Source organism: Vidua macroura, chromosome 3 (genome assembly GCF_024509145.1).
Source record: "Vidua macroura isolate BioBank_ID:100142 chromosome 3, ASM2450914v1, whole genome shotgun sequence".
In the NCBI taxonomy this organism is placed as follows: Eukaryota; Metazoa; Chordata; class Aves; order Passeriformes; family Viduidae; genus Vidua; species Vidua macroura.
Genome location: NC_071573.1, coordinates 58,343,293 through 58,357,924, shown reverse-complemented (window position 1 = coordinate 58,357,924; position 14,632 = coordinate 58,343,293). Strand labels below are relative to the sequence as shown.

The 14,632-nt window shown below is 42.1% G+C and overlaps 1 protein-coding gene across 2 annotated transcripts; it reads right to left on the bottom strand.

The window, feature by feature from the left end:
• Positions 1–113: 113 nt before the first annotated feature.
• On the bottom strand, positions 114–8,706 carry ACAT2 (acetyl-CoA acetyltransferase 2). Of its 2 annotated transcripts, XM_053973397.1 has the most exons (9): positions 8,527–8,706; positions 8,301–8,435; positions 6,955–7,136; positions 5,982–6,099; positions 5,066–5,209; positions 3,901–4,023; positions 3,057–3,211; positions 870–980; positions 114–358 (listed from the first exon to the last, which is right to left on the bottom strand). In XM_053973397.1, exons 1-9 carry the CDS (start codon positions 8,573–8,575, stop codon positions 191–193), a joined length of 1,185 nt encoding a protein of 394 aa, XP_053829372.1. In that variant the 5' UTR covers positions 8,576–8,706; the 3' UTR covers positions 114–190. The 2 variants fall into 2 exon arrangements, with proteins under 2 accessions (XP_053829372.1, XP_053829371.1); XM_053973396.1 differs by lacking the exon at positions 8,527–8,706 and having other exon boundaries at positions 8,301–8,502.
• Between the last annotated feature and the right edge of the window lie 5,926 nt (positions 8,707–14,632).

The following is a 14,632-nucleotide window of genomic DNA, read 5'->3' as shown; positions in this document are numbered from 1 at the left end:
CAACTAGTGTGCCTGCAGTAACCACTGACCTCTTTGTCAAGTCGGTGCTTGAGTGTGAAAAAGTAATGGTGTACGCTTATTTACTTTTAGGCAAAACAAAAAAATGTGAGCTGTTAAAATGTTATTACAAGTTTATTAGTAAAATGTTTCAAAGCTAGTTCATGCTAGCTGTTCATTAATTCCCTCACATTTATCTCTCAACGCACATGGCTATTCCCATTCCTCCTCCTATACAGAGAGCAGCAACACCACGTTTTCCACCAGTTCGTTCCAGTGCATATAGAAGAGTTACAAGGATGCGACAACCAGAGGCGCCCAGAGGGTGGCCAAGAGCAATAGCTCCACCCTGTGTATTGATCTAAAAAAAAAAAGCCAACATAGACAGTCAAGAACATTTAACTGGCTTAGCTGATTTTCAACATAACTTACTTCACTGGGATCTAGCCCTTAATTATTTGTGAGCTTGAAACCCCAAACATCACTTCATACAAGAAAGTGCATATGAATGCAATAGTTGGTAATAAGAGGTGAATTTAGGGAGGGGAGAGTGCTTTTTGCCATCACTGAAAGAATGCTGTGGCACATATAACTGCAGCAGCAATTTCAAACTCTGAATTAAGTATGCTTGAGCAATTGCCTAGATTTTCATAAAAATCCACTGCAACAACACTGGAACTTGTTCAGCTGGGAAACTGCTATCAAAGCCAGTGGACAGAGCAGTGTGAGGAAATGCTGCAGGGGCTCCCACCCTGTTTGCTTACACCAAAGGGATTGCAAGAGAACTGTGCTCATCCTTACAATCCACATGCACAGTATGGGACAAGTTTGAATTAAAGGAGGCAAACTAATGCCATCTTACAAATTATTACCTTTTCTGGATTTACTTTCAGTTCTTTTGCTATTGCAACAGATAGTGACGCAAAGGCTTCATTAATTTCAAACAGGTCAACTTGGTCCAGAGTCCAGCCAGCTTTGTCAATCTGAGAAAACAGTGCAAATAGGGCCTTATTATCTTTTACCTCTTCTTAGCACCAGAGGAAGCTTTTCAAAAGATGTAAATTGCGTGATTTGAAGCTACCACTTTAAAAAAATTGAAGGAAAACAATTTTTTCTAACCAATGTTGATGACAGAATTCTTGAAGACTACAGGCTTCAGTGTCAGACAAGTCAGTACAAAGAGCTGTAATAATGCTGGCTTCTCATAAAAATCTTGATTAATTTTACACATTGTAGCAGTGGTGGTGCAATTGTGAGAATCAAACTATACCTGGTGCCCTTACTACAACAAGCGCTGGATTCAGAAGCATAAAAGCAATTTTTTTAGGACATACTCTGGCTCCATTAGGGAGTCTCTATTAACAGTGACTTTTACACAGGAAATAGTGAGGTGTCAACCATTAGTGATCAGTGCCACATCTGATTTGTCCAGTCTCTCCTGCCTTTACATTGAAAGCTGGCACTTCAGGCTTTTCACAGGTGACTGTTTTGGAAGATGGTTTGGCTCATGTTTTCACTTGAGAAACTTGTGATGCAATTGCCTACTCTGGTACAGGCTTAGGCATGTTTCACACATGTAAATTTTTGCTTCCACTCACTTTGTTTCTAACAGCAATACTTTATCAGCAGAATCATCACCACTGATGTTTCACAACCTAGGCTAGCCAGACTGGTGCACCTCTGAGGCTACAGTCAAGGAGGAGAGCCTTTTTCTACTAGATAAAGTAGACAGTATGGAGTATCCCATTCTTCTGGGAAAAGATTGGGATACACAATGTTACTGTAACACTTAAATATATAACATAGTCATTCTCTTACTGTAAAGTGCTACTCTAAAATTCTGAAGTGATAAATATAATTCATGGAGGGTGTGAACATTTGATAACACACATTACAAAGTTTAATCACAAAATACTCTGAGCTGGAAGGGACCCATGAGGATCATTGAGTCCAACTCTTAAGTAAATGGCCCACAAAGGGATTGAAGCCATGACCTCAGTGCTATTAGGATCATGCTCTATGAAGTAGTGTGCCCTTTCCATAGTATGTATACAGTTATAGGTACAACTTGTCTGTCCCACAGTTTATACTAAAACTGTAATGCATATTCAGTTACTGCACCCTTCATTTAAAAGAACAGTTTGAGATCTGGTAAGAAAAGGCTTTAGCATTACAGTTCTGATTTTCTTGTCAAAAGCCACAGAGCTTGGGAGATTTCAAGTCAGACCTCCACATCACCAGGACATTTCAGAGATGAACAAAATAAGGCCTTTACACAGTATTAAAAAAATAAGGAACATTAAAGCAAATCTGTTCTTAGCTCTTTCCATGCTCACTTTCATAGCTAAGCTTTAACAAATAATCAGCTGGGGTTGCCATGGGTTATGGATGTATTAACAAGCAGTGTGGTACCAGCAGGGCTGCCCAGTGTGGGGTATTGAGAACCTTGTCCTGTGGACTTAACACAGCACATCAGTGGGTGCAGTAATGCTCTGAGCACATTAGATGTGGTTTTGGAATGCACCTTCCTGTTTAGTTACACCTGAAAGGATCCAATTTGTAAGCTCCAAGCTTTTTGCAGGCCAAACTGAAGCACAAAGGGCACCGTCCCATTTGCTAATGCAGATAGCACACAGTGGCCCTTCCCTCAGTGTTGTACTATTGCAAATACATTCAGGCAATGATCTGAAAATTAACCTGGCCAGACACAGCATCAGAACCATATCACTGAATTAGGTCAGTTACACACATGCCTGAAATTTGATCTTTAGCCTAGGTTATCTAGGTACCCTTCCACAAACCTGACTAGTTTATGCTCTGAAGTCCGTTTATACACAGATGCATTTGTGTTTTCTTTTTCCAGCAAGTAGGTACTAGCCTAGTAGCACTAGGATTCCTAATCTTATATACTACGCTATTTTGAGTGTTTTTCACATAGTTACTTTTTTCCTACTATGTTTTCTTTAGAACAGGGCAAAACCAAGACATGGCCAGAAAACAAAAAGCAATTAAAACCAAGAGTTTTAGCATCATGGATACATAGATAAGTGATTACTTACAGCTTTCCTTATTGCTGAAATGGGCCCTACTCCCATAATAGATGGATCTATACCTGTCTGAGCCCAAGATACAATCCGAGCCAAAGGCATAAGACCTCTCCTAGCAGCTTCCGATTTCTTCATTAGAAGAACAGCTGCAGCTCCATCATTTAAACCTGTGGAATAACAAACAACTTGTATGTATTTGTTGGACTTTATGGTTTTTACTGTACCACTTTCTCCTGCTTGGATAAAATCACAATCTAGACAAAACAAAAATCACAATTTAGTGGTTTAGGTCAGTACTGCTCATACCAGCCAAGTCTGTTCTCTGCCACAAATACTTGAAACTATATTGCTGTAAATGTGACACATTTGTGATTCTATTTGGAAAGCAGCAGGTGGAAGAATCAAAGTACAATCTGAAAAAGAAGTACATCAGATTTGTTAGGCAGGCTTTGGAAGGGGCAGCATAAGGACACATGAAGATGTTTAAAGATGCTTGAAGATGCTTATGGCAGTCCCACAGGAGTAACATTTTCAAACATGAATCATTAAGTTTTCCACTGTCCAAACCTGCAGTATCAGAAACCCTTAGTTTTAAAAGGAAATATTCCAGCCTATCAAATGCTGCTGTCATTGTCCAAACTCTTGTACTGTTTTATAGAAAACCAGGGAACAAAAGACAACTCTGTTAAGAAATCCTCCACCACATCTAAAATGGAGTTCTACCTATGTTGTCAAACACATTGCCATTTCCTGCAAAGCAGTGAACACACAGCAGCCACACCCCTTGCAGAAACTCTGCCTTGAGCCACAAGCAGCTACTGTTCTTTTCCATTTCATTTAAGCCAGATGGACCAACCTGAAGCATTAGCTGCTGTTACTGTCCCAGTTCCATCTGTCAGGAAACAGGGTTTTAACTTTGCCATTGTTTCCAGGTTGCTCCCATGTCGAGGGTGTTCATCTATTTTAACTTCTATAGGACCTGCAAAAACACAGCATTATGCTCACAAGAGTGTCTAATCACACAAAAAACATCTCAAACAGAAATACAGCAAAAACAACATGCTGAGAGAGAATATACACCGTATTCCTTTCAACCAACAAGGCATTCTTGCACTAGAGACAGCTGCCAACTCAAGGCAGTTTAACAAATGGCAGCTCCTTCTAGCAGGGCAGACAGCTCAGGTTTTCTAAGCTCAGGTTTTCTAAGTGTTTCTAGACAAACACAAGCTGTCTAGTTGTGCAAAAGTCAGTATTGTTCTTGCTGTTCCTGACCCAATACCTTCTCTTTCAGCAGAAGGCTATATTTCAAATGATACTTCTGGTAATCTTGTTACAAAGAATAGTCAGGTGTCATTGAATATTATCATCTAAACTGTTATCATGAAATAGTTTGTAGCCAGCCTAATGCCAGGACTTTTTTCTGCAGGGTCTGTTCAATGGAATTGTTGAAGAACTGATTCTTGATTTCTTTTTGGAAAATTCAGGTTTTGCATCTACCTCACAAGGAGCTGGGGAATTCCCCTGCTCTAGAAACAGACCTTGGCTCAAGCATTGTAATAGGTCTGTTTATACCCTTCACAAATAAAGAGAAAAATACCATTATATGTAACCTGACTACATATTAACTAGTAATCCTAATTATTGTCACTCTGTATTTTACTAGGTGGGCAACGTTTGCCAGATCAATACCACTGTTTCAAGTTTGGTGCAGCAGGAGTCTTAAGAAAATGAAAAACACTGATTTTGGTACCATATCCAAGCCTATGTTAAGTCAGTGCTTTGTCTAGGTTGTTATTCTATCTACAATAAAACACACTATTACTATTTGCAGAAAGCTACACTAAGATATTCCACATTTGCATTGCTTCTCTCTTATTTAAAATATAACCACTGAAAGCTGAAAGAGGCTACATGCTTATAAAAAGGCTGTGTAAGTGGGGAACCATCCACTGACTACAGAAGACATAGCAGAAAATAGATTTTTTCCTTAAAATTAGCTCTGACTATCCATTCACACTTACCTTTTTTAGAAGGTACAAGAACAGGAACAATTTCTTTTGTAAAATAGCCAGCTTTCTGTGCTGCCTCTGCCCTGTTTTGTGACTGTACAGCAAGTTGGTCTTGTTCCCCTCTGCTGACTTGCCACTTCTTGGCCACATTTTCAGCTGAAATGGGAATGTAATGTAAACCACCATTAGGAACATTTTAAGTTGCAAAACTGCAAGCACAAATGTAGTCATTAATGTTTGCTGTAGCAAGCAGATGAGTTTGTTGAACCGTTTTCATTCTGATTTCCTCATTTTGTTTACTCATGATTTTCTACTGTATTTTCACTTGAGGGTGAAAATTTCCATGTGGAATCTCCTCCCAGATGATATTATCAAATTAAATACAAATGCAAACAAGCTTTTGTAGTTTATTGTTTTTCTGAAGTACTATGCTCCGATCTCTCTACAGCCACTTGAGGAAAGGGAACAGTTCTGAAGTCACTCTGTTTCATAAGCAGGGTCTGGAAAAGCAGTTGGCTGACCATCCCAACCAGGGTGCAATAACCTGAAGCTGCAGAACCATGCATAGCCACAGGACACTTTATGTAACTCCCCCCCCAACCATAAATCTGTGCTGCTGAATGCTCCAGTTACATACAGGGATTATTTTATTTCTATTTTTTCTGAAATTAAATTTCTCAGATGTAGAAGAGATGCAGAGAGATTAGCTCAGACAGAAAAGAAACCTAAAGCAGCAGCTTTACAAACAAAATGGAAAATGCCTTCAATACCTTTCAATATTACGTATTTCTTTCTTTCTTTCTTTTTCATGACTACAGCATAAGGACAGCTTGAAACACATTATTTGTAACTTCAGATTTCTGAAATTTCCTGTCAGTGGAAATTTCTCTCAGTTGACCATTTCATTTTATGGACTGTCATCACTTACCTGTTATGCCCATATGATACTGATAAAAAGCATCTGTAAGGCCATCAAGGATTATGGTGTCCTGCAAGGAAGCCTCTCCCATTTTGACCCCAGCTCGCATGTGAATGACGTGAGGAGCCTGCAAAAGCGTATTTTGAAAGGAGTGACATGTTTACATCTCCAGTACACAATTCAGACAGACTACTGCAGAGACAGACCCCTGCCCAGTGGCTGGGCTGGCAGTTCCTGGCAGTTTCCTGGCAAATCCTGGCAGTTTCTCCAGCTGCCTGCTCTGCCTGTTCCTCCAGAGCCTGCCAGCTGGCGTGCCATTTGGCCTGTGCATTCCCCTGGTAACAGATGAATGCACTGCAAGTGTTGTTTCCTCTCCACAGACCAAATCTATCATTCCTGGGCCACATGGCTGTAGCTCTCCCATCCTACTAGCCTGCTCCAGGTATTTCCCAATTGCACTCTGCTGTCAGGGAATGTTAACATCACTTTCAGCATTGGCAGCTGAGCCCTGGCAGAAGAGGCCATCCACTTCTTGGGAATCAGATCACCAGCTCAGACCCATTCCTGAATACAACCTTGGGATGAACACCTTGAAATAAAACTGCTTTGCTTTCTTTCCAAACTCTAATTGCTTGGCAAACAATAACATTTTCAGTTATTCCTTCTCTGGGCTTCTTGCAATACAAAAATCCCATCTATTGTGATATGTCACAGGAAAATCATTCACCACCACAGGGCTAGATGGAAATGGAATTTTAAATGCAGTGTGTGTTAGCAGGGCACCTTTCAGTAGCTGCAGTATGAAGTCTTTTTTTAAAAGAAGTGTGCTAGTGAAGTCAACTGTTGCACGTGTAAATTCATTAGGAAGCACAGCGACCCTCTCGATCTGCCTCCAGGTGCCAGCCTGGAAACACAGGGTTTCAACATCAGGCTCTTTGCTCCCAGGATGTCAGCGCAATGTGAGGCTAACCCTCTGCTTTACCTTGCTCATACTTTCCATGCCCCCTGCGACCACGATGCTGGAGTCTCCCATCAGTATGGACTGAGCAGCCAGACACACCGCCTTCAAGCCCGACCCACAGATCATCTGGCAGCTCCAGGCGGGCACGGAGTACGGGATTCCCGCAGCCACGCTGGCCTGCCGGACGGGGTTCTGGCCAGCACCTGTGAGAACAGGCAGCATTTTGCTTTTGTCTGTTCTTAAAAACACAAACGTCTGCCTTGTCACTGTTCACAATACCCCGATTCCACAAAAATTTAGAGCACACTCCTACTTTTAGCTGGTGGGTAGAAAAGTGCCCAGCAGTCATCTATAAAAGATAACCTCTCTCATTTATATTGATCAATAAATACCTGCTACTGATAGTTTTACATCTACAACTCTGCTTTTGATGCCAGGTCAGAGGAAACACTACTTCAGATCAGCCCTAGCTTGTTGTATGTGTAGGATGAGAAATCATTTAAATTGCTACTTTCTGAAGAGTTTCTTTTTGACATCTTTTGCATATCACCAGCAGTTAACTTTCCCTGAAAGTTCATATGGAAACCAAAAGCACAACTATGCAGATGGATCTGAAAGCTTCCAGTCTTTGTTGTGATCTTGATGGAGATAATAGGAGCACTATATTCAAAGAAAACAGTTTTCATCTGCATCTCCCAAGGCAAAAGCTCTTTATACACAAAGAAAAGGACAAGGAAAACACATCATTCAGCAAGCTGAGAATACAGAGGAATCTGAATCATCTTTAAGACAAAAAGATATATTTCCTTCCTCCATGTTTAAAATACAAAGCTGCCTATGATTCTACTGATTAAACATTACCCTGGAAAAAGCAGGATGAAGTTCAAAATAAACAATTCCCTGCCAGTTACATTTTCATTAAATCCAAATATTTGTCTCCAAACAAATGGCATCAAAAGATCTTGCAGGTCCTGCAGATAAACACAAATGCAGGCCTAGCTCTTAAAAACTCAGAGTTATCATTACTTAGGATGTTAAATTTAGCAGCTGAGATGATCAAGGGGAGAAGGATGCCGTAACAAAGAAACTGACATTCATACATACACTGTTGGCTACTTCAGGGATTTAAAAAAAACCAAACTATCTCCTACAATATCCTTTCCAAAAGCCCATCCTTTCGGTCACCCAGAGAGAAGTAGCCACGATGCCTCTCAAGTCCTTTGTTAAGGAACCGTGTTCCCAACGGCAAGGCATAACGCCCTGGAAGGTGACACCTGAGCCGTTTCAATGGGACAACACCGAGGAGATGCTGCCGCGGAGAGTGCGCGCCCGGCCGCGGGAGGAGCGGTCCCGCCGCCGGCCCGTACCTGCGGTGAGGACCTGCCCCAGGATCACCTCCGACACCTCCTCGGGGGCCAGCCCGGCCCGGCGCAGCACCTCCCGGATGGTGGCGGCGCCCAGCTCGTGCGCGGGGAGCGACGACAGCCCGCCGTTGAAGGACCCTGGGAGGGGGGACACAGAGAGAGCTCGCTCAGCACCCGGACACCCGCCCGGCCCCGGCGGGAGCATCCGCCACCCGCCGCTGCCTCTCACCCACGGCGGTCCTGGCGGCGGACACGAAGACGACGGGATCCGCGCTCATGGCGGCAGCAGCAGCGGCGGCGGGCGAGGAGCGGAGCGGAGCGGCGAGAGCCCGAGGGGAGCGGCGGCCGCGGCCGGAGCGAGAGCGGAGTCGGCGCCGGTCCCGCCCCTCGCCCGCCGCCGGGCGGGGCGGGAGGACGGAGCCCGAGCCGGGGATTCGTCGCTGGGCACCTGAGGACCGCGCGGGGGCCGGGCGGGCGGTGGCGTGGCCGGGCCGCCCCGTGGCGCGATCGATGCGTGGCTTTGGCTGATTCCTTCCCAGCCCCTTCCCTTCCTTCCCCTTCCCTTCCCAGGAGAGAGGAGCGGCTCCGCCCGGCAGGCCGGGGCTGCCGGGGTCGGGCACTGCCCCGTGCCCCCCGCTCACACACCCGGTGCTGGCGCAGCGCCGGCTGCCAGCTCCGTCTGTATTATTTATCTACAAAATAAAGCGTGCGGGTCAAGTGCTCTCTTGTCATATTGTGGCTTTAAGGACAGTCTGTTTGTTTCATGACGGCATTTCTTAGGATCTGCGTGAGCAGGGACAAAGAATAATAATTTGAATAAAACTATACAAAACTGCCTATCGCTGGTTTGATCTGCTCAGCAACTGATGCGCAGAGATTACCAACACCCTTTAAATATTTTAATATTAAAAATTAAAATTTAATATTTTTTAATACTTGTCCTAATTTCAGCAGAAGCCTGACATATATATACATACTAGTATAGGCAGTGCTCTGCCGCTGGCCCAGAAGCTGTTCCTGCCTGACCTGAGGAAAGAGGCAAGCAGGGGGCTGTTCCCAGGCTGTTCCGCGGGAAGCGATGCTGCAAGGCATCACTTGATGAAAGGTGAGGTAGGCTGGAAGGACGCGGCGCTGGCCGCAGGAGTTCCTGGCAGCCAAGGAGCTGGAAGGAGAGGAGGCGGCTGCAGCAGTGGCCGCAACCTACAGCCGAACGGGCGGGCAGGAATGTTTCTCTGCGGGGAAATGTATGTGGGAAGCCTAGGGATGTGAGGTGGGAAGCAATAATATTAAGATAGCTGGAGGAATAAGGGATATAATAAAGGAAGGAACCGAGAAAGTCAAAGCAACTAACAACAGTTTAAAAAAAAATTACACGGGCTGAAATAACTGGTCTATTGCACAGCCTTGATCTTCAGTCCTTACTCCTTCCTTCCTCATTCATGGATACCTGGCCTAAGGGACATGCCAGCCAAAGCACTGCATTGAATTTGCATCTGAAGGCCAAGAAGATGATTAGAAAATGTGCTGTTGCTCCTACCTTAGCTACAAGGTCGGGAGACTTTTTTTTTCTATCCAGGTAGTAAAATTCTGTAGGTTTTCACAGAGCGAACAGAAGTACAAATTAAGTTCTAAAAAAGCACACAGCATGTGATGACAAACACCCACAAACATAAATGCGGTTATATATGCACTTAACGCACCAGTACACCTGTGGTCACATCCTGCATGTTAGCTAATCTGAACTTGGCAGTATTAAATCTGCATCCACAAAATGCATCTGAAACTTCTGTGTGGGCACAACAAGCAACAGGAGCACTATGATACCTGAGTTGGATTCTTCTGACTCCTATCACCCTCTATTCTTGCTTTAAAATGTAAAAAAAACCTACAACGTTACTAGATAGAGAAAAAAACCTACTTTAGCTATGGAAAGCAAGATTGGTCTAGATTTCACCAATAACTCTGTTAAATCATGCTGCAGGACTCAAACATTCAAAATACATTCCTCCTTTTAGGTATTTTGGTCTTTCTGGAGGATAAGGCCAAAGCAGAAAACCATGTGTTCTTCAGTTACTTAGGGGTTTTCAGCTTTCAGCAAGAGATGAATCCCCTCAGATATCTTCAGGAAAAGAAATTGCTGGAAAACCCCACAGGCAGCTAAATGCTTAGGCAGACTGATGTACCAGTCTCCTAAGATGATGCATTAAAGGGTGCATTAATTGGCAACATGCATGTACCACTGCTTTTTCTTTAATGATGCTGCGCACTCAGAGCAGCCGATAACACCGCCAAAAGTATAAGATTAAATGTGGAGGGGAAAAACACGTTTTGTGTCTTTTCAAAAGGCTGTTACTAAGCAAGTAGTAGAACTAACATAAAAGCAAAATGTAGGAATGTAGGATTTGAAGCAATACAGTGATTGTTTTAGAAAAATATTGTACAGTTCCTGAGCAACCCTGCATGACTGAATGTAGCCCCTGCACTTTTTCAAAATTCAGTAGAGAGTGAGTAACAGACATATGAGGGCAGCACCAAGTAACCTCATTTATCAGCTGTACCATATACCAATATGTCTTTGTTAATGCAACATTTGACTGATTATAACTTAAGGCCATTGATGGAAATACAAAGTCAATAATATGAGATGAGCTCAGATTAAATGTCAGCAGGTGTTCAAAGTCCACAACTGACACTACACCTGAAGTAAGCCTCATGAACAGGATTCTCTTGAACTTAAAACTTTACAAATATTGAATTGAACATAAAGTGAGGCTTCAGCCCCTTCCCTCACCACAGTTCACGAGCAGACAGAAAAAGTTCAAATATGAAGCAGCCTTAGGCCTTCAGGCTCACCCCAGTGAGCTGACCTGCTGCACCTTTGCTCTCAGCCCCAGCCAGCAGAACAGTTTTGCAGCTCAACATTAGTGACAAACCAGGCTGTGAGGTTGGAGCACCCAAAACCAACAGAGATTAATTTTATCTTGGCATGTCTATCAGGATTGCAGTATTCTATTTAACTCTGCTTGGATGGTGTCCAGGGTTGAGATCCAAATGGACAAAAGAGGCATGTGACATAGCAAAATAATGTAGCAATCGCACAAAGGCAAATAATTATGAAAAATGCATTGTACAGATCAAAGTTAAGTCATTTAAATGCAGAAAAAAACACTCCTGAATGGGAGTGGGCAGCTGTGCTTTTAAATTCAATGTAGTTAATGAGCAGCATAATACTCAATAACAAACTACTGCCCTATGCTGGTACATTTTGCCATTTCTCAGAAATCTAAACTCTGGGAAATGAAGTAATCAATTCAGAACAGAAATCTTACCTGTCATCAGTTGCACAAAGTTTATTTACTACTTTGCTATGAACACAGTCCAATGGACAAGTGCCTTCCATGAAATACTCAAGGTGCAAAGATTTTTGCATTTTCATTTGCTAATGGTAGCTCAGTTCTATTAGAAATAGATGAAAAGTTAGAGGATTTCAGTGTTCACTGATTTACTCTCCTGCTAAATAACTTTTTTCTAAATCTGACCTTTTAAAATATCAGTATTGTTACCATAATGCAAAGCCCTTGATTTTTTTTTCCTTAAATCTGACACTTGGTCAATGAATATTTGCAAAAACAGGTTTGTTGGGTATGTGATATAATAAAAATTAAGCTGCACCTCTTAAAGGAAAAAGAACCAAACAAAATCCAATTACTTTAAATTAATAAATCTCAATTTGAGATAATTCCATTTTTAAAATAGATTTCACAACTTTCCTGTAACAGCAAATTCTTTAGTCTATAAAGTCTTATACACAAATATTGGTACTGCTGAATTCCCATCTGCTATGAGAATTCAGGCTTCCTGGACGCCTTTAGTACTTTAAGACCTTTCTTCATGTGTAGAAAGACAATTAATGCTTTTTCCAGATTTTCTTAGCAGTGGACTGATATTCAGTTGTCTATGAGTAGGTTCAGCACATAAGGCATGTTTTAAAAACAGACAGACACACTGTTTTCCCAGTGAGGTAAAGAGCTACATTTTCTAAAATTTCCCAAATCTCCCACCTGACTGACAAGGTCCTTGGAAATCAAGGCAATAAAATGTCCTTGGCTGTATTAAGAGCAATCTATGTTTTCCTTGAATCCATTTTGTAAGGGAATGTTTGTAATCAAACTGGTGATTAATCAAAAAATGTAGTCTTCTCCTCAGACAGGAAAACATTTGCACTACTGAAACTCTCTTGGCCTTTCTATGGTTTAAAAAAAAAAAAGTATAGTAAACACCTGGGCTTATATCCTTAGCAACTATATGCACACCTGTACTCCAAGTGCAAGCTTGCAGTATTTATCAAGCATCCCTAAAAATGAATTTAACTTGAGTCACCATTTGGTTGTAATTGTATCTGGATGGATTATCATTCTGGGGATGTCTTCAGGACAGGCTCTGGCGTTCACTCACTCACAATATATATATATATTGCTGTTAAATAAAAAGTAATTATTGCAAGAGCTTTCTGAAGAAGTTTATTTACTTCTTGCTATGAAGATGTAAGAAAAATAGGTGAAAATTCCACTGAGACCTATAAAAGCATGTTAGCAGGGGATATAAAGACAGCATTAAGCCTGCAGCCCAGCATTCAGGAAGCTTCTCTAAAAGAGAGAGTCCTCTGATGTCAATTTTGGGCTTTCTGCAGCCTAGATCTTTACCTAGTAGTTACCTGAAGGACATCTCTGTAACACTTTCCTCTCAGTGCAATCCAAAGATTTTATCTTTCTCCCACACCTGTAGGCTGCAGCTGCCTTTTCCAGTGCACCTGGGAGCTCAATTCTCTGCTGCAGATGTACCACGGGTTTGCCTTGCTCCATCTCCTCTCCTTGCAAGTCAAGGACAGCCTTTGCAAGAGCCGACTGGCCTTTCTTTAGTTCCTGATATTTCAAGGTCCTTTAAAATGCCAAGAGGATGTACGGTAATCCAAACGTTATTTCTTTTTTACTTTTGAAAAGGGCTTTATGTCATTTCCCCCTAATTCCTCACTTTCCTGACCTGCAGACTAATTATTTTTATGAGTGTTTTACACTAGGAACACTAGGAAGCGTTTTCCCTCAGAGCCTGCCTTCCCCAGGGACGAACAGCATCCCTCAGAGCTGGGAAACATCGTAGTATTTGTGTTGGTCCACAGGGTTTCCTTGTGAAACCAAAGGGTGGAATAGAAACCCAGAACTGAGCCTGTAAAACCAAGGAGGAGCCATACAGTTAATGGATAATTAAGTTAATGAGTAACACACCATCATTCAAGGAACCTAAAACCCAGTGAGCTGTGCTGCCCACTCATTCATAATCTGGTTCCTATTCCATTTTACCATTATAGGTGAATCAATATATGAATTTGGCTTTTGTGTTGATGTGCCCTCTCATCCAAAGACCAATGCTGCTGCTAGGGGTTATAATACCACCTATTACTTGAAAAGCTAATTCACTCCAGTTACCACACTGTAAACACAACCCAAGGCGGGTGTCGACATGTTTGATCCAGCAGCACCAAAAGTCCCAGGCTAGTTCTCACTGTGCAATGTGATGTGCAAACAGAACAAAAGAGTATTTCAGTTAAATGTCCTCTTCCCAAAGGTATCAGAAGAATGGTTACCAAATTGTTGCCATTATTTCCCTAAACAAAAATTATAGGTGTAGTCTGATAATACAGTTACCAACTTGAAAGTACAGAAGGAAGGCAGCCCAGAATATTACGCTCTGCAGGCTGATTCCACTTATCTCTACATGTCCCTGGCTGCCTGCCTCTTGCTCAGCTAGCATATTTCCCACAAATGTAATCTACACTTGTAAAGATAAATTTAAAATAACTAGGTGCTGACAAGGGGTAAAAAATGCAGGAATACTTTCTACCTACTCATGAACACAAACAATTGTGGAAGGTTTACCATCCCACACCTTAGAGGGTATCTGAGCTAGACCTTTATCTGTACCACGAAGAAGACACAAAGGAGGTTTGGTTTCTGAACATAACAAAAAGTGGCCAAACTCCAGACAAAGTACTGGGAGATCTTGAGTTACATCACCACTGATACACAGAAAATGTTAGGTATGTTATACACAGAATAGAAGCTGCCCTGAGTGTATGTCTGCATCTATTTTATGTAGAAAAAGTTTTGATTTCTTCTGCTTGGTTTATATCCATTTTAGTATTGTAATGTCTATGTTTGCACATGACAAAATCAAGTCAATTTGCTACATTAATGTTCTTATTAAGGCCTACACTAATGTGCATTTCTCATGCTGCCATATCCTGGGATGGCTTCATCTGTTAACTGGTGAATGCTTAA